Source organism: Acomys minous, assembly GCF_964271855.1.
Source record: "Acomys minous genome assembly, chromosome: 1".
In the NCBI taxonomy this organism is placed as follows: domain Eukaryota; kingdom Metazoa; phylum Chordata; class Mammalia; order Rodentia; family Muridae; genus Acomys; species Acomys minous.
This window is the reverse complement of record NC_140483.1, coordinates 132,217,160-132,237,745: the sequence shown is the minus strand read 5'-3', so window position 1 is coordinate 132,237,745 and position 20,586 is coordinate 132,217,160. Positions and strand designations below refer to the sequence as shown.

At 38.4% G+C, this 20,586-nt stretch overlaps 1 protein-coding gene across 4 annotated transcripts in view; it reads right to left on the bottom strand.

Moving 5' to 3' along the window:
- Positions 1-20,586, bottom strand: part of MMS22L (MMS22 like, DNA repair protein) — a 120,633-nt gene that overhangs the window by 1,936 nt on the left and 98,111 nt on the right. For 3 of the 4 annotated variants that reach the window (XM_084792892.1, XM_084792891.1, XM_084792890.1), the window contains 6 exons: positions 18,918-19,087; positions 12,965-13,176; positions 6,766-6,929; positions 4,481-4,577; positions 2,953-3,120; positions 598-916 (listed from right to left, as the gene is read on the bottom strand). In XM_084792892.1, the coding sequence (XP_084649018.1) occupies positions 835-916; positions 2,953-3,120; positions 4,481-4,577; positions 6,766-6,929; positions 12,965-13,176; positions 18,918-19,087 (893 nt within the window). In that variant the 3' untranslated portion in view covers positions 598-834. Of the gene's footprint in view, positions 1-597; positions 917-2,952; positions 3,121-4,480; positions 4,578-6,765; positions 6,930-12,964; positions 13,177-18,917; positions 19,088-20,586 lie in introns of those variants that run through there. The other variant, XR_014781234.1, reaches the window with a different exon arrangement.

The window sequence follows — 20,586 nt, the reverse complement described above, 5'->3', positions numbered from 1 at the left end:
AGTTAACAAAGGAAAGAACAAAGCCTAGCATGTGAAGTGTGCAGCATCCATGAGATGGTAAGTTACAAAAGCAAGAAGACAGATCAGCTAACTTCTCAGATGTTACCAGAAGCCTTGAGATATTTTCAGAGTATTAATTATTTCTTTAAAGGCTCCACACTTCCTATTCCCTGATAAGCTTTTTAATGGCAATACTGGAAGATGAGTAGAGAAAAAAATTAGCAATCTATAGAATGTACAGCTAAGTACTACTGATATACTTTTAAAATTTTACAATAAATGGTATGCATTATCCTTCAGCCAGAATCAGTGTGATTCCTAAGAGTAAGCACACCTTACCTTACTACTTACAATTTTTGTAAAAATTTTACTCGCTAACTTTGTTTTATAACAAAGAAAACAAATACACAGCCCCATATCCTGATATTCACTTTCCTTTAAATAGTAAAACAAAATAGAGCAGTAAAGTAATTGGGGATGGGGGCATGAACACAAAAAAAGTATATGGATACAAAAGTTAAAAAACAAAATAATCACTAAGGAGGTGCTGGATAACATGTACTCACTCTCTCAGTCACTCACTCACACAGAGAGCTGTTCTGGTTACAGTCTTTAATTTAGTTAAAAATCTCTTCAAGATAGAGCAAAATTTTACAATCTCCAGCATCCTATTATACAGTTACTAATTAGCCTTCATTCCTTATTTATATACTTTATACATATAGGTAAAGAAGGAAATTATTTGTGATACATTACATGATTAATTGAAGTACTAGCTGGGGTGACACAAAGCAGCTTTAGATAAAGACAACAGACAGGAAGAACGTAGCAGAATCATGTCTTGTCACTTTCCAGTCTCTGTTTCTCATCCTGTCCCACCTGTCCTAGGCGAGATAAAAGTTTGCTATAAGCGTCCCTGTTTAAGAGGGGGGGAAAAGAAAGAAAAAGAAAATCACTTATGTATTTGTAACTGTCTATGCAGCTATCTGGCAGATTTAACATCACACTTACAAATAGTGCTTCATGTATCTAATGAGTAAGGCCAGGTGTTAGGATTCATGCAGAGTACACGATGAGGGCTAAATGACTCAAGTGTATTAAGCATCTGAAATGATATAATGCCCATCCATAACAAAATGCACTCATAGCATACTGCTTAAGGATAATGATGGCATGATTACAATAGGAAGATGGCTCACCCACAAAAAATATGGAGCATAAATGTCACTATCAGGATGGATAAGTCAGTGTCACACCACCAGCACATGTCCTATTTCTTTCGTTACCTTCTCCTTACCATAAATAAGTTTCAAAATAAAATGTTATTCCTAATATTTTGTAGTACTTCCTAGTGTTTTGAGTTTTTGTTTTTTACAGAAAGGAGAGCGTTTATGTAGGTAAGGAGGCAGGTGAGCCATGCCGCTCCTGTGGCCTGGCTCTAAGAGGGCAAGACTGGAAAGAAGTCTGAGGCAGGGTCTACTGTGACCAGGTTTTATGGTTCATTAAACATAGTACCCACCATTTGAGGTGCTTTAAGAAATATTCTGCCTGCAAACTCTTTCATTAGTCTGAACACCAGTGGGATTGGGAATTTCTAAAACCAATCCTTCTGTGAACATGCGTGGCCACAAGGAGCAGCACACTAGCAAACACTGCCTCAGTGCTCCAGTGCGGAGAGCACATGGAAAGTCTAGTCTTTTAGTGGAAAGTGCCCAGAAATTAGATGTATAGTAGTTTATGCAAGAGCATGCTCTATGGCATGAAGTGGGCGCCATTTCTTTAAGGCTGTGATTTGAAGTAAGCTAATCTTTTCTCTGTAGAAATCAGAAGCCAATCAAGTTTGCTTTAGAAGAGATATGCCACTGTGGCACAGAGAAGCTCTGTAACCGTAGCCTCAGGTTTTCCTTTCAAAAGTTTTCATTTATTGTACTGCAAAGATGGACTCTACCAGTTTAGCTAATGTTATAATCAATTTAGTCATGTCTCTACGTGAACTAAGATAGGATACCACAGTAAAAAATTTTTCAACAAAAGTGGAATAAATGTCACCTAAGAGGAGGGAGCCCCAATTTAGAAAATGCAGTCAAGCTTATACAGCATTTTCTTAATTAGCGATTCATTAAGGAGGGCACAGCCCATTGTGGGTGGGGTCAGCTGTGGGCTGGCAATCTTGGGTTTTTTAAGAAAACAGTCTAAGCCAGCCATGAGGAGCAAGCCAGTTAGTTAGCAGTACCCTTCCATGGCCTCCGCATCAACTCCTGCCTCTGGGGTTCCTGCTCTGTTTGAGTTCTTGCCCTGACTTGCCTCAGCAATGAACTATTACCTGGAAGAGTAAGCAGAATAAACCCTTTCATTCATAAATTGCTTTTGGTCAATGTGAACAAAGCATTCAATTCTGTAACATAACTTAGGACATACTAATCTAACAGTGTCAGTACCAACTCCTCTAAAGTAGTCTCTTTAGGAACTATAGGTTTGCTCTTAGAATGCTGTATTTGTCTAGACAGCCAGCACTATTTCTGGATTGGTTATAAGCTTATAAAGCAAAAACACAAGACCCTATTACTTATATGTTGCCAAACCCAGACTATCTTGGTCACTTGCCTTACTCATGAGATATACTGGGTACAGCTAGTCAGTTATGATCTGACACCTGAGGCTTTGAAATCCAATTCTCACTAAGAACACTGTACTTTGAAAAGATAAGCACCACCAAGGTGTGCAGCTTTGAGGCACCCATGTAAGCAGTAATATGGAAATGATGTGTGACCCCTAATAAGAGGCACTGCTGTCTACGCATGCACCATTACAAAACTGACAACAGTCATAGCACTCAAGTGTTTTTTATCTCAAAAGAAAATATCTCATTTTCTTAAACAGGCAATGAATTTTAATAAAAAACATAAAACATGAATTATATGGTACTCAAAATAGAACAATTATCAAACATACCTTTGTGCAATATTTCTGCCAAGGCCCCACTTCAACTCTGAATCCTTCAGAGACTGGGTGAGAGTAGGAATCAATTCAATGACAACATGCTGGTTCAGTGTTGCTACTGTCTCTAGGATGCTATACATGTGATAACTGTATTGCATACCGTAGTCCTGGATGAACTGCCTGAAAGTAATACAGACAATTTAAGAATTGGTTTGAAGCAATTCTTTGGGCTAGTTACATAAATTATAATCATTCTTAACCCTCACACAACAAGGATCACTTATTTCATCAAGACTGAGGAAAGAATCTATATACAGACTACTGGTGAAGTTTCACTTTTGCAGGTAGGTAGTCTTAGGTAGTCTGGCTTGACCTTGAACTCATTACCCTCTTGCCTCAGTCACTTAGGATGTTGGGATTACAGGTTTGTATCACCATAGCCAGCTTGTTTACATTTAGAGAGAATAAAAATGTTTGGAGGGAGAATCAGATGAGGGGAAAAATCCAATTCTAGAGACTTTTCACAACATTTTCCACTTCAAAACTAGGACAGGAGGAATGTAAAAGGCAGTAAGCAAGGTCAGGCTTCCTAGTTATATTTTAGCCTATCATATGTCTATATTAATCAATAGTTATGAGGATGGAAAGTTATTCACAATATATCTTTACATGTCTTAAATGAACAAGAAACTTTAGAAACTTTTAATAAAAAAAACAAGATGAAGGTATTTTACCTCTAAAAGTTCTACATTCCACAATGTACACACTACATTCTATATAACAGAGATTCAACCTTTTCTTCCCTCCATGGTTTTGGAATCTTCATTAAAGTCCTAGCATAATGTGGTCCTAAGAGGAATGAACTGGAACCAGTAGACAAGCAAGCGCCAATTATTTGGAGAGGGAAGAAACCAAGAACCAAATATGCAGCACAGAGTAAAGAAACACCTCAAGTCATATGTTATGTCGTGCTAAGATAGGGACTGTGACAGGATGCATAAAAGCAAGCTACTAAGAGACCTGGAAAAAGAAATAGCACAAAGAAACTGTCCTAAGAGAAGACTCCAGAAGGGCAAAGCCAGGCCCCGGGAATGGCTGAGTATATCTTCTACCCGCATAGAGTGTATATTCTAATTAAACTAAGGAGTTTCTGAAGCTTCAGGGTTGTAAAGCAAGTCAGAGGATCAGGGACAACATTTTTACAAGGCATCCCCAGAAGAAGGTTAAGCAAGTGCCTGAGGCCCGTGCACCTGCTGTAACTTATGCTTGCTTCCCACTTTTTTCTTCTTAACCACATTCAATATTCTTTCTCACTGAAGACATGCAATTTCAAGTCAGTTAACTTACCTCTTTCCTTGGCACTTTTATTTTTCCATAAAGCAACACAATGTAACAAAACCACTGCCACAAATATAGTAATTGAAACACTGTAAACAAGCAGTAACACAATATGTTTTGGATAATTAGTTATTTAAAAAGCATGTTGGCTGTCAAATGGCTGGCAACCCTCTCCTTGCCAATTGGCATGTTTTCCAGTTACCTAAACAGAGAAGTCAGCTGGGTGGCAGGTTCTCCTTCTGACCCCACTTGGCAGGTTTTTACCATGTACTGCAGGTTCTCTGTAGCCAGCTTTTTAACTAGGAGAAAATGATAGGATTACACAGTGTGTCTGAACTGACCATCTGGATCTTCATTTTTAACACTCTTGATTTAGAAAAATATGTTGTTTTCTTCAAGACTGTGCATACTTTTTTAAGTTTTCAAAATTAAAGTTAAAAGTTTGTTTTGTTCTGAGGAATATCTAAAAGGTTTAAAAATCTATTTTGAATCTCAAAGCTGAAATAATAAATATATATATATATATATATTTGTTTTCCTTTTAGAAAGGTATCCATATTCAAAGATCCTTCCCACCCTAATCTTACAAATAGAAACACACAGACAAAAGAATGTCTTTTAAAAGACATATATTTGCAGACAGGCCTTTTTTTTTAAACTCACAGGGAAGTATCTTCCATCCCCTACAACTCTTTAGGCACAAACTCAACCAACCAATTAATAGCTTTTTAAAAAATTAGTCAAACATTTGTATCAATTATTTATTTAACCAAATTCTTTAAAATGGCGTGTCTGTACATACAGTGCAGAAATATTGCTGCAATTTGGGTCTTATGTGCCACAGGCTCATGTGTTAAATGCTGGACCTCTAGTCCATGATGCTATAGAGGGGAGTATGCCTCTTCCTCTTCCTGCACTGGTTCCACTGTCACAGGTGATCATTGCCTCATCACAACCTTAAATCAGGAAGGAGGTCAACTGATTATGGACTAAAGCTTACAAAACACAGGTAAGCAAACCTTTCTATACTTTATTTGTTAAGGTAATATGAAGCTGCCTAAAACAGACCTGAGCAAAGTGTATGGAAAACTTAGCATGCTCTTGTTTTATTTTTGAGACAGGGCTTTTCTGTATAGCCCTGGCTGTCCTGGACTCACTCTGAAGGCTAGGCTGGCCTAGAACTCAGAGATTTGCCTGCCTCTGCCTCCTGAGTGCTGGAACTAGAAGCACAGACAGCAGATTAGAACAGAACAGAGATTAGCATGGCTGCTGTGCATGTTCTTAATGCTGTGAGAACTCATTAAAGGGCTCGATAAAACTTAAGTGTCTTCAAACTGAGTAATCATAGCTTCAACTACCACCTTGACTATTGTAGCTTACATGACTCAGTGTATGAAAGCAGGTGCCTCACATACAGTGCAGGAATTTTAGTACTGTCAGAGCTGTGCAAGTATTACCAGAGTCAGGTTCATACTACTTTTGTTATCTTAAAAAGAAGCACTACCCTATAGCTATCACCCACTTTCCCCAAGGTAAGGAAGGTTATCTACTTTCCTTGTCTCAGAGGCATGTCTAGATACAGTTATTCAGAATGGCATATGATTTAAAACTTATGAACTATTACTCATAGAATTCCTCATTTAGTCTTGCTGGCCCACTGCTGATAACATGTAGGTAAAACCACAGGAAACTATGGCTACATGACAACTACTGCACTGTCTGCTCTGAGTAAGCAAATCTTGCATGAAGTGCAAAGCTTTCACTGCACTTCACCATGTTGAATGTTTCTAAAGGGATGGGTTCTCTCTGGGGACACCAGACGGCCTGTCCTGCCAGTGGCAGTAAAACACAGAAATGTAACAATTAACTCTTCCCTGACTCAGACTAACACACATACACACCCCTCTGCACAAAAACAAGGAAGAAAACCTGCTGCTCATCAGGACAAACTATAACTCCTGTTCTGCATTCCCACTAAGCTTAATAAAAGCATCTTACAGGGAGGACTAGAGATCACACTCAAAGTAAGGCTGATAAGACTAACAGGAAATGGAGTAGAATCAAAGGAGCATCCCAGTTTTGTCCCACGTAGCTTGAATATCCTAGCAGGAAACCAAAGAGAAGAGACTGACCTCCCAACAACTGATAATTGCCAAGTCTCATGTGGTATTATAATAAGCCTTATTTATTTATTTATTTATTTATTTATTTATTTATTTATTTATAGCTAAAAAGCCCCACCAAAGGAAAAAGAAGGGAGTAGGGGGAACGACTCTAAACTAATAGGCTAAAATGTGTCAGTATTTCATCATTTTCCCTACCTCATCCCAGCTATTGTATAGTATTTGGTTCTTTAGCCATGATACACAGTAGGGGATAGAAATTAACCCTGTACCTTCTACAGCTATCAATTTAATCCATGGGGAAGAATAGTTGCTTAACATGCACACAGATAATGCTGACAAAATCAAGGCTGAGCAAACTAACCTTGGGGTTCATTGACCAACACCAAACATTTTATGATGCCAGGAAGGAGTAGTTCAATGTCACAAGCACTCATGCTGGTGTCCTTGAAGAGCTGGAGGATAAAGGCCAATACGGATGCTAAGCGAGGAGGGGGTGAGGACCCTTTAAACTCAAAATAGGATTTCCTGAAAAGAAGCAAATTTTATTTTATCTTTCTTCTATTTCAACTGAACAGAATCAAATACTATGAATATTAAAGATACTGAAAAATTATTTCCTAAATAAAGTATACTTTTAAAAATGAATGTATATTTTATCATGGTAACTTTAAAGACCATTTTGGTATACTGTGTGCTCTAAAATCAAGTACAGACATAAACAAAATTTACAGCAACTTGGTTATAAAATGAACTTAGCTAACCTAATTGTTAACTTGTTTTTTCCCTTTCCCATGGATATCTCATATCCCTTATCAGTTTTGCCAGGAATCAACATTTCCTCTAATGTCAAATTTGCATAAATAAATCTCCCCTCACATTTATTTATTTAGAATTTAGGAGGGATCTTATATTTCTAAATATATAAAGAACTATGCTAGGAATAAGCTTCCAGCTTTATCTTTCTTCCAGTAGGAAATTTAGAGAACTAACTTCAGATTGAATAGTACCTCCTAGGGTACAATAAATTCTGACATTAAAATTCAAAAGAGATTGTAATGATAACAACCCTCTTGACTCATCTTCCCACATAACGTCTTAAAATTAATCCTGGTCACTGCTCAGTAAATGAGTAAGTGTGAAAACTGTTGAGTTTATTTTTAAAAATCTAGATAATATGAAAATTGGCCAATCATTACTTACCCCACCCCAGATACATCATATTTTAATTTTGGTGGTGCTGATGAACCTTATACATGGTAGGCAAGCTCCCTACCACTTAGGTACATTCCCAACCTGAAATATTACTCAGTCGAAACTAGACGCACATATATGTCTGAAAACTAATACTAATAAGGAGACACAGAACTCAGTAGGGCTTATAAACTCATTCAAGGAACTACATTTCAGAACTACTCTTGTTCCACATACAAAGTGACTCCTACCAACTTTACATCCTAGATATAACCACTATCTGAGGTAGTGTGTTTGTTTTGTTCTGTGCACTGCTGAATTGCTAATGTCCCAAATAAACATTTATTTGGCATACACTAGATACCAGGAACAAATTAAAAGTAAGCATATACAATTAAGTGAAAAATATGAAACGCAAGACTCATTATCTAGTGGAAAAGTTAGATGTGACCAAAAAAAAAAAAAAAGGCACTTTTAGTATATGCAAATGGTGCTTTGACAACCATAAGCAGAACTCACTCATCAGGAGTTCTGAGAAAGGACTAACTCAAATGGATCACATATTAGGAAAGTACAGAACAGAGGAGCCATAGCAGTCTACCTCTATTTCTACTGAATACTGATAACAAAACAAATACCCATACACATTTCTAGTCAAGTGGAACCTATCAAAGAAAGGAGAATAAAAACCATCCTTAGCTAGACATGAAGTAGAGAGAAAGCTGAGAATACAGTTGGGATACTAAACGAGAGGCTTAACTTGATGTTAGGGATTTGAATTCATCTCCTTATCTGTTACGGAGCTTATATTAAAAGCAGACAATGCCTCAAACACCCTAACAGATTACTATAATCTTGCTGGAATCCAGATCCAACTGAGCAAAACTATTCTGAACCTGAAAATTGGGTCATACATGTGCTACCCTGTGGTATTAGGTGCAGCTTTACAAGGGAAGACCAAGCACAGAGGGATGGTATTTCAATGAAGAGGCTGGAAGGACAAAGCTTTAATGTAGGGAAGTATAAAGCATTTTCAATAGCAATAATGAAACCATGGTCAGTGTGGTATGTGTAGGACAGGGACACTATTAACAGAAAAGTGACACTCTTTGGGTAGCTAAAGTACATTACAATACACAACAAAAAGGAGACAATGAAGGTTTGTGGGGGAGAGACATGTGAAAAGTAATCTGGCTGTGCTTGGTGTTGCACACCTTTAATCCTACGTAATACGAAGGCAGAAACTAGTGACTCTTTCTGAGTTCCAGGCCAAGCAGGGTGACACTGAGAACCTATATGAAAAAGAAAAAGAAAAAAGAGGGAAGAGTGCACTCTTTTTAGAAGGAAGACTAGATACAATGACAGCCATAGTATAATATGATAAGAAAAATGTGAAATAGGTGGAATAGCTGGGTCGTGAGGAAGCCCTATTTCCAGTTTTCTGAGAAAGCATCAGATAGATTTCCAAAGTGGCTGTACTAGTTTGCATTCCCACCAGCAATGAAGGAGTGTTCCTCTCTCCCCACATCCTCGCCAGCATGTGGTGTCGCTTGAATTTTTGATCTTAGCCATTCTGATGGGTGTAAGATGGAATCTCAGAGTTGTTTTGATTTGTATTTGTTGGATGACTTGAAGATGTTGAACATTTCTTTAGTTGTTTCTCAGCCATTTGATATTCCTCTGTTGAGAATTCTGTTTAGTTCTGAGCCGTATTTCTTGTATGGATTTAGAATATACCAATGCTCTACCACACAACAGGGACATATGTTCAACCATGTTCATAGCAGCCTTATTCATAATAGCCAGAATCTGGAAACAGCCTAAGTGTCCCTCAGTTGAAGAATGGGCAAAGAAACTGTGGTACATTTACACTATGGAATACTACTCAGCTATAAAAAACAATGTGGACAAGTGGAGGAAGTTAGAAATGATCATACTGAGTGAGTTAACCCAGAGACAAAAAGACTCACATGGTATATACTCACTTATAATTGGATACGAGCCCAAAAGGCATGTCCCATGAATGTCTTGTCTTCACTTACCAGGAGATTGAGACAGATGTGAGGACATCCTACTGGGACTCTAGGTAAGAAATATAGGAGATGGAAAAATAGAAGGATCCAGCGGATCTTAGAAACCTACAAGAGGAACATCGTAACGGGTGGATCAGGGCCCAGGGGTGTCGGTTCAAACTATTGCACTAACCAAGGACAATACAAGTAGTAAACACCGAACCCCTACTCTGATCTAGCCAATGGACAGGACATCCTCCACAGTTATGTGGAGAGCAGGGACTGACTGTGAAATGAACTCTGGTGGCCCATATTTGACTACCTCCCCTTGGTGGGGAGCCCTGGTGGCACTCAAAGAAAGAATAGGCAGACTACCAAGATGAGACTTGATAGCCTGTGACCATGAAGTGGGGGAGGAGATCCCCCTCAGGCATGAACCTAAGGGAGAGTAACAAGGTGGGGGTGGGAGGGTAGGAGGAATGGGAGGATACGAATAATGGGAGAACAACTGAGTTGTAATCTGAATAAAAAAAGAAAAGGAAAATGTGAAATGAACAAAGACTACAAAGCTTCCAGCCCAAGTAACATGACTCTAGGGATATAAGAGGAATAGAATTCTGTATTTACATCAGATCATCAAGAAAATCTGGAGAAATGATTCAGTCAGTGAAGTACTTACTAGCCTTGTAGTCATAAGGGCCTGAGTTCAATTCCCAAAACATACATTAAAAACCCAGGCATGGTTGCTTGTACTTGTAATATCAACACTACAGAGGGACCGCAAGGCTAATCTTAGGGATTGACCACCAAGCCAGCCTTCTGGGAAATCTAAGCCAGTGGGACAATAAAGATGACGCCAAAAGAATGACCTAGAAGATTATCGTCTAGCGCTCTCATGATGGAAAGCCCCCTACACACACACACACACACACACACAGAGAGAGAGAGAGAGAGAGAGACAGAGACAGAGAGAAAGACAGAGAGAACAAAGTGATAGCATTTAAACACAGAAAATTATCAACACTAGATACCAATAATCTACATTACCACAGTATAAAAAATAGTATCATAATGTTAGATACTGCATGAAGACAAAGGAAAGATAATTTCTATTACCGAATCTTCTAATGTTATGGTTAAAGTTAGTTAAAAGACAAGACAAGAACAGAGAAACAAACAGAAACAAACTTAAGAAGTTCAGTGTGGAGACATGGCTCAAAAGGTAAGAGCACCTGTTGCTGTTGTAAGGAGCTGAGTTTTGTTCCGGGTGCCCACAGAACACAGCTCACAACCACTCAAAATTCTAGTTCTAAGGATCTGATGCCTTCTTTTAGCGTCTATAGGCTCCAGGCATGCATGTGGTGTGCAATTCCATACATGCACGTGAAACATTCATACATATGTGATAGAAAATAAATAAATGTCTTTAAGAAATTAAATTTGATTAAACATGAACTGAAGGTGAAGGACTGAATGTTACTAAACCACTCCCACGCCTGCATTATTTCAAGTGGAATGACACATCTATGAGTCCTACGCCTGAGTTAAGTTTGATGGCACTGTACCTTTCTCATCACTTCAAGGATCCAAAATCAAGAAAATATGCTCCCAAATAATGCCCATATTCTAGAATTATTCTTCCTATACCTTCTAAGTAGTAGATAATTGTATTTGTAAGACAACTGAAGTGATTTTATCTAGCAGATATGATAAATCCTTTCTTTGAATGTAAAATATAACCCAAAATGATCTGGCTTATGTTTATTTTCCATCACTGCAAAATCATGTTTTCTTCAGAACATCATTTCTAATGGGGAGTCTGGCTTTCTACACCAGCACCTTAGGTTATGCAGCTGGGAATCCCATACTACATCAGCCAACCACTAAGAGTAAGAATGAAGAGAGATGGGCTTATGTTTTGGTAACTGCCAAGAAAGTCCACGTTTGTCGCTGTTCAGTGCTGAGGAGTTGGAGAATACCTGTGTAGCAATATATATTTTTTAATGTGCTCCATTTCACTATTTTTCATACAAAACAAGGTTTTATGGTCTGATGCCAACAAGTGCGGAACACTAAACTGCTATATCTGATATTCTACAAGTGACAGTATAGAAGAAGGCCTAGCCTACAAGGAGGGAAAAAATCATGCCTTCAATATGTATTTGTTGAAACACCCCAAAGTGGAAGATACCCCACATAATCAACCTTAGAGACACACTCAAGTGACCTACATGAAGAGTGGTAACAGTCAGGACTCAGATTAGTCTGTGGCTGTTAAGCTGATCTTTCTGTGGTTGAGCTAAAAGAGCTTTGGTGAGAAGTGACAGCTAGGTCCACACTGAGCTTTATTGGTGAGCTCACTGTGCCAACATTAGCATTGGTTCTCTATAGAGAACCTGTGCTCAGGATGCTCAGGGACAGGGGAGTTGACCTATCCTTGATAGCAGGTATTTTACAGAAAGTGTTAATACAAGACAGGAAATAAAAGAACTAAGATAAACAATATACGAATAACACGAGACTTCATATTACTTATCAGCATTCACATTTTCCATTATCTTTCATAAACTAATTGTTACATATTATATAGTATACAATACAATGTCTATTGTGATGAAGACCATAAAAATACATCTCTTTTAAAAGCAACTTTTTCCTTTTCCTTTTAAAAAATTTTATCTCATGTGTGCTGTGTTAGATCCCCTGGAACTGGAGTTACAGACAGCTCTGAGCTGCCATATGGGTGCCGGAAATTGAACCTGGGTTCTATGGAAGAGCAGTCAGTGCTCTTAACCACTGAGTCATTTCTCCAGGCCATAAAAATTGTGTTTTTAGGGATGTATATAAGGAAAGTAACACACATATAATAAAACTGACATGATTTTAAAAGCAAATAGAATTTTAACAACACTCTGGTAGACTCTTCAATTATGTAGCTGTCTCAGTGACCAACAGTCACTCTCCTACCATTCATCCCAGAGAAATAGTAATATATGTTCACAAAGAAACTTTGTATAAATGCTATGTTAACTTTATGTGTTATTCCTAGAAATAATATAATAAATTTAGGAAAAGAGAGAGGTCTCTTCAGTAGGAAAATGAGCAAATAGTTATTATAGCCATACTGTGCAATAATACTTGACAGTAATAAGAAACTAACACTTAAACATATCTTTATGGAAATTAAGATATAATTACATTTTCTTCCTACCCGATGCAACAAATTCTTAATGCTTCCTGGGGAAAATGTTGTTTCTAAGCTACCACAATACTGAGACAATATTTTTGATATAACTCTGAATTACTTTTTGATATTAATAACTTCTACATATACTTCTTTATAATAATTATATGTACCTTATGGCATGGACGATGTGCTTTCTTAGAGTTATCATCACTGGAACAGAGGCAAGGCTTCTCAGGGCCAACAGAACAGGATGTTGTCCAAGATCGGAAATACAGGGTGAGGCCGGGAGAAACCGCCCCATATACTGCTCAATGACATTCCTTAGCAATTGATTCAAGTAGGCATTTGAATTTTGAGACTGACAGCATACAATACATATGCCCTATAGAATGAAAAAAAAAATAAGAAAAAAGAGAAATGCTAAAAGATAAAATTTCAAATAGTGTTTAGGAATCTACTAGTATGTTCTCCAGCATTAACATTCATGATAAAGAGTGTGCCTTGTCACCATCAAACAGGACTTCTGCTATCAAGAACTGGTAAGACACACATGACCCTTCTTGAGCTGACTCTGGATAGTACCAATGGCTGTGGAATCTAACCAAGTATGTATGTGTTAGTGGCGTGACCAAAAGAAGTAAGGTAAGTAGTCAGGAAGAGAAGGAGAATGTGTTTCTTCCTCTCTTCCTCCTGCACAAAATACTTGACTACCATGATCATCAACTACATACCCATATCATTACTGAGTTGTAAAATACATGTATGGAGTTGAAAGTTTTGGTGTATTTAAGAACTCTGTTAAATAAACCTGTCTTTCTTTTAATCCCAGGTGTGGGATATGGGACTGATTCAGATTGTCCACAGCAGCAAACTATTTGTCTCTTGTGGCTCTGCTGCAGATAGTTTAATTCTGGGGACTCTGAGAAGGAATAAATGCGAGGAAGGAGGGAAGGAGGGAAGGAGGGAGGGAGGGAGGGAAGGAGGGAAGGAGGGAGGGAGGGAGGGAGGGAGGGAGGGAGAGGGAGAGGGAAAGAGAGAGAGAAGGGAAAAAAGAAAATGCTGGTGCTCCCCTGTGCTGCTCCTGGTTGCTACTGATGCAGTTTGATGGGGGAAAAAAGTTAGAGAGATCCTGAATCGAAGATTGGACTTGCCCCAAGGAACCCAATGACCCTAACCAGCAAGAAGTAACTAAGGAAAACTCCACCCCCTCTCACCACTAACCTTTCTCTCCTACCTGGTGTTGAGGTGTTGGGATTAGGGAGAAGGGAGAAAGAGATATAAGAAACTCCAATAAATTAGAGTAGTTTTTTAAAAGGCACATACACATGTGTCATCAGTCTTTTGTTTTTGTTTTTCTTAACAGTATTTAAAGCTCAGTTTGTCATCAAACAAAAAGATTAAAAAGGCGAAAAAGCCCACCCCACAGATGCACAGAGAGGAGAAAGGGAGTTATCACTCAGCCATTTTGGTTAATAACATAACATTTGTGCTTTTAAAAAAAAAGAAAAAAAATTGGTCATGAAATGAAATGGAGTAATTTTTTAAGAATGGGAGAGGGATGTGGGTGTTTGGACTGAGACTAGACATGTCCTTAGAAGTTTTTCTATGTGATACTGTGCCAAGTAGTTTATATTTATTAGTCATTTCAATTTCTAAAACAAATGAGTTAATATTACATTTCCATCCTTCAGTCTAGAAAACTGAGGCTCAGAGAAATTAAGAGCTTAATAGAAGTCACAAGACTTCACAGTGTCGTGCTGCACGTGTGTTGATGTAAGCCCTTCCATATGCATGAAAGTTAGCAAATACTCTCATATAACAGTATTTAATACTTAGAAATGATTAAACTCTTTCTCTCAGAAGAAGAAATATCTTTCTGTATGTTTGTTAGAATTCCACTGTAGCCATAATTGGATGCTTATCCAGGAATAAACTCTAGACATTCATCTGTAGTAAAAATTAGTGTAGAGCTGTTGAAATACTGGCAAGAACACAACTAAAACAATAAACAGTAGAGCCCACCCACTCAGTCTCTTAAAGGAACAGGCACAGTGAGGTGGAAGACAGACTCAGAGAGAGCAGAGGACTTTTAAAAATTAAAGATGCAGTTTCCTGATAGTTCTGTCAAGTGGATAATTCAACAAAAGTCTCAACTTACTACTTAACCAACTTTTACAAATTCTCACAAGTAAATTCAGTTTAAGAGGAGCACACAGAACAAGCCTCCAGACTTTCCTGGTACTCACATCTGTTGCACACACCTATCTGTTTCTTCATGCAACTGACTACCAGACCTCGCTCTGTTCCTGCTCTTTGTCCTTCTGCTTCATGGCACACTAAACTTACACATTACCTAGTCGGCTTAAAACTTCTCAAGAATCTCAAAACAAACACATAAACAAATCCAACATGGAAGAGAGTGCGCATCAACTAATTAAAGATCTGACCCTGTCTACCTCGGCTTCTTTGGGAAACTTCAAATTTAGAAAGGTCTAATTTTCACTAGCATATAGCAGACTAATAAAATAGATCAGTATTTCAGACTGCCCATGAGACATCATTATTTACACATTCTATGTCAATTCACACTAAAGCTGCTAAAATGCCAGCTTTTTCTCTATGTTCCAGCCTGGCCCAGAACTCATAGGTCCTGGCATTACCAGTATGTGTCACTGTATCTAGTACAAAACAAGAACAAAAACAAAAAAACTAACCAACAAACAAAAACCCAATTATCTTCATGGCTGCTTTTCTAGAATCCCCCAATTTAGTTACCACCACCACCTTCTAGACTCTACTAGTCTATCTAGGAAGCATTCATTCCTGTTTCTCTACCACTTTGCATGTACTTTAAATTTTTTTTAAAGATGTAATTTTATTATTTTATGTATTTGAGTGTTCTGCTTTTGTGTGTCTGTGCACCACATGTGCTGGTACTTGAGGAGGTGGTGAGCCTCCATGTGAGAGCTGGGAATCAAACCCAGGTAATCTGCAACAATAAAAAGTGCTCTTACCCCTGAGCCAACTCTCCAACCCTTAGCACGTACTTTTAATGAGAGCTCATCAGAGTTTCTAACATCTACACAGGTTCTAATCTCAGTGCCTTCTAGTATTTCAATACTCTAATTCCTGGGTCTTAAATCTAACTCCCACACTAGAATCATTTTTCTCAAATTCAAGCAGAACTCCCATTTCTTTGCCCAAAATCTACTAATACTTCCTATGTATGAGATAAAGTCCTAATTTTTGACATTGAATATAAAGCTTTCCATTGTATGTCTCTTCCTTTATGAATTTCCAAACAGAAAAGAATCATTTTCCCCAGTATGCTAGATTTTTTTCTTAAAGTCTTGCCCTTGTCTAGATCACTGTACTGGCTGGTTCTGTGTGTCAACTTGACGCAAGCTAGAGTCCTCAGAGAGGAAGGAGCCTCAGCTGAGGAAATGCCTCCAGGAGATCCAGCTGTAAGACGTTTTCTTAATCAGTGATTGATGGGGGAGGACCCAGCCCATATTGAGTGCTTCCATTCCTGGGAGGGTAGTCCTGAGTTGTAAAGGAAAGCAGGCTGAGCAAGCCAGGTAGAGCAAGCCAATAAGCAGCAACCTTCCATTGCCTTTGTAGCAGAGCTCCTGCATCCAGGATCCTGCCCTCTTTGAGTTCTTATCCTGACTTCCTTACTTGAGGAAAAGTGGTATGAAAAGTTTAAGACAAAATAATCCCTTTTCTCCCCTACTAGCTTTTGGTCATGGTGTTCATTACAGAAACAGAAACCCTAAGACAAGCTGGTACCAAAATTGTGGGGCAAGGCTGTGATAGAACTGACTGTTTTTTTTATTTGTTTGGGGAGGAGGAGATTGTGAAAGGACTTTGAAATACTGGGCTAGGGCTAGAGAGATGGTTCAGAGGTTAAGGACACTAACTGTTCCTGCAGAGGTCCTGAGTTCAATTCCTAGAAAAACACATGGTGGCTCACAACCATTTATAATGTTATCTAATGCCTTCTTCTGGCCTGCAGGTATAAATGTATACATAATAACAAATAAATATTTTTTTTAAAAAAAGAAAAAAAAAAAAAGAAAATATTGGGCTAGAAAAGCCAGTTGAGTACTGAGAGCTCAGTTGGATTTTTTTGTTTGTTTCAAGACAGAGTTTCTCTGTATAGCCTTGGCTGGCCTGAACTCACAGAAATCCACCTGCCTCTGCCTCCCCAGGTGCGGGGATTACAGCCCTGAGTCACTGGGGCGGGCAGGGATGTATGTTCTTTAGAAGCTTGGAAGATAAGAATGTTGAGAGCAGTGCAGAAGATGGAGGCCTGGCTTTTGACATTTCAGAGGGAAATTTAAAAAGTCTATTAGGGTCAATTGCTCTTTTGAGTTAAGATCCTCAACAAGAGACCAGCACTGCTGTAGTAAAACGTATTACTAGGACAATTGATGCTGGTTAGCTGAAGCTAAGAAATTAGTAGTAAGAAGAGATCATCATCACCTCGGTCATGATGATCTCTTCTGGGAAGTGTTTCTTGAGAGGACCGAGACACTGTATTCCAGAGGCAGCCAAGGTTGTATACCTAGGGCTGGCACCCAGACTTGGTAATATGTAAGAGACATGCAGGTAACAGCAGTAGGTTATGAAGGCATGAAGGGGTCATGGAGAGTAGCTGAGGCTTGGCACTGTGTGAGACCAGGAAAAGCCATCAGTGAAGGTGCAGCCTTAGTGGCAGCTGAAGGCTCAGGACTGAAGGGGTCATGCAAAGAAGTTGAGGCTTGGCACTATGAAGAGAGCCTATGAGAGGTTATTAGTGAAATTGCAGCCCAGGTGCAGCAGAAGACCCCAGCATTTTGGAGATTCCAGTAAGCATAGGATGATCACCAAGAACACCAACAGCAGTGCAGTAGAGCCAGCAGGAGCCCAGAGGACAAGCTGTGTGTACTGCACAGGGCAGAGCTGAAGAAGTGACCCAAACCCTTTGGAGGTTACAGAAGATCATGAGTGGATTCAGACACTAACAGATGGAGTTTGATTTTGTTTTGATTTGATAGCAACTGTGCCTTAATTTTTCCCTCTTGAAGTAATAAATATTTCACTGGAGCCCACAGTTGAGGGACTTTGAATTGTAAAAGACTTTGGATTTTTAAAAAAGATTGGCTATTTTAAAGGGACAGAATTTTATAAAGACTTTTAAAGTTATTTATGTTTTTAATGTGAGATCTTGGGAATAAATAAGAAAGGAAGGGCTCTGGCTTAATAGTGATGTGTTCATGTGTTATGTTGACAAGGGGTCAGGTCAGTTATACTGACTAATTTTGTGTGTAAACTTGACAAAAGCTAGAGTTCATCAGAGAGGAAGGAGCCTCAGTAGAGAAAATGCCTCCATGAGTTCCAGTGGTAAGGCATTTTCTTAATTAGTGATTGATGGGGAAAGCCCCAACCCATTTTGCATGGTTCCATCCATACGGTGGCAGTCCTGGGTTCTATAAGAAAACAGGCTGAACAAGGCATGAATAAACTAAGCAGCATCCCTCCATGGCCTCTGTGCACATCGTCTCCTTCCTCCAGGACCTTGCCCTGCTTGAATGCCTGTCCTGACTTCCTTTGGTGATAAACAACAGTATGGAAGTGTAAACTAAATAAACCCTTTCCTACCTAACTTCCTTTTTGGTCATGGTGTTTCTTGTTGCAGCAACTGAAATCCTAAGACTCACTCTGACAGGAACAGCCCTCTGACTCCTAGGCATCCTGCCCTTCACACCCAGTGTTCTCTGTGGTGCTGCCTATTCTGTCTCTGTTACCCTAGTCTGGCTACCACAGAACTAAGGTCTGCAAGGAAAATACTGAGTGAGTTTCTGAAAACTTTTGAGGTCCTCGCCTTCTTTCCCACTTCATGCTTCTTGAAAATTTGCCTCTTTCAGCTTTGTTTAAGACAAATGTAAAAGGAATCACGTGTATTATATGGCTTCAATACTTGTCAATTTAAAAAAAAATAACTATGGCTGTGGCAGGAAATATGTGGGACATCCAGTAGGCAAAAGTAGTACTGGGACATGTACTTTTGGGATTACAATGTCTGGCTTTTATATCTGTATTTCAAACTGTGCTTTGAGGGAGTTTGCACACTGGGCATACCTGGAGATAGAGAGGAAGACTCCTCTGAATTGCAGTCAGCATGGGTGCAGGCAACTCCTTGTCTTGCTGTAACACCATATGCGGCAGCAGTAAACAATCTATTATCCGAAAGAGCAATTTCTGTGCTTTAGAGGTGGCAAAGATTTGTGCCCATGACTTAACAAGAATTCCTAATAGGAAAAGAAGTATCTTCAGTTACAATTATATCCTAATCAGAATATTTTCTTACTCTATGTACAAAGTTTATTTCATCACAGAAATAGGTTAAAACAGATAGCAGGAAGAAACATATACCAGGAGTGAAAAGACTTACCTTAAGGCATCCATTTCACTCTTTATTAAAAGAGTCATCAGTAAAATTTCAACCAAGGGAATTAACAATAAACAAAAGGCACAGGGAAAGTGAAATGAAGTGCACAGAAACAGAAAAATATGATATAAAAAAAAAGAGAAGACTAAACCAAACCCAAAGTAAAATTCTCCAGTCTACCCCAACCTCAGAAAGACACTATAAAAGGAATCGAGGGGACTACTGATCTAATAATTCCTTTTTTTTTTTTCAAAATTACTGAACTATTATTAGGATCCCAGATAGTCTCGTTATCTTGGAAAGCCGTTTTAGTGCCTTGCACCAGCAGCCTTGTAAAGGGGCAGCAGAGGTATCCTGAGTTAGGAACTGGCACACCTATAAGCCACTTTCAGTGCTTCTACCCCTCCCATGGCTATGATATCCCAACACTGACACACTAAGCTAAGCTACAACTCTCAAGCCTATAGTCTTGCTCTTTCTCCATTCTGTTCTAAGTGTTTTATATAAAGAAACAGCAAGTTACTCATTCTAATGTCTAATGAATAAATGAGCAATTTATTAGCCGTATAATCAATTCCCACCATTTGAGATTTAGACAAATGGAAAGAATCAAGACCTACATGTGTGTAAAAAGAAAAAAAAGCTCAAGGCAAAACAACAACAGCAAAAAGCCCTCAGTTTTTCATAAGCACAAAAATCCACAAATGATCAATCCACCCGGGATTGTGATTCTTGACACATCTATCATGTACACTGTAATGTAAAGACATACTCTGTAATCATCCACTTACCTTGGAAAAAACTAAATCTGGTAATGTCAGAAAACTTTCATAAAGACTAATAAATCATAAGCTTGAGTTGCTAAAATAATAATGTAGGTCGTTCTGTTGAATTTATAAATCTATCTCCACTAGCTTTTTTGGTAAAACTGAGAAATCTGAATTGCAAGCATTGCTTTCAGTACCTTCTACATTATCCACGTTTCCACAGCCTCATATTTTCTTTTATCTTTCACAACAAAGATAAAAGATTTCAGACAGCCCAAATAAGGTTTATTTATACATTCACAAGATTAAAGGGAATAGATGTAAGGTTCTGGCCACAGAGAAATAAAAAAAGTGCAAATCTTAAATTCTATATAAAACTTCTAAGGAAATGTTTCTTATTTCCTTTTATTCAGTTCCTATTTCTGGTTAACAACATGGTTTTAATCAATGAAGACATTCAAATTGTGGACTTGCTAAAAACAAAAAAACAAACAAACAAACCCATGAACCCTATAGTTACAGAACAAGCACAAAAAGATTTATTTTTGAAAAGACAAAAAGTTTGTGAGGAGTACAATTTGAAGACTAATCA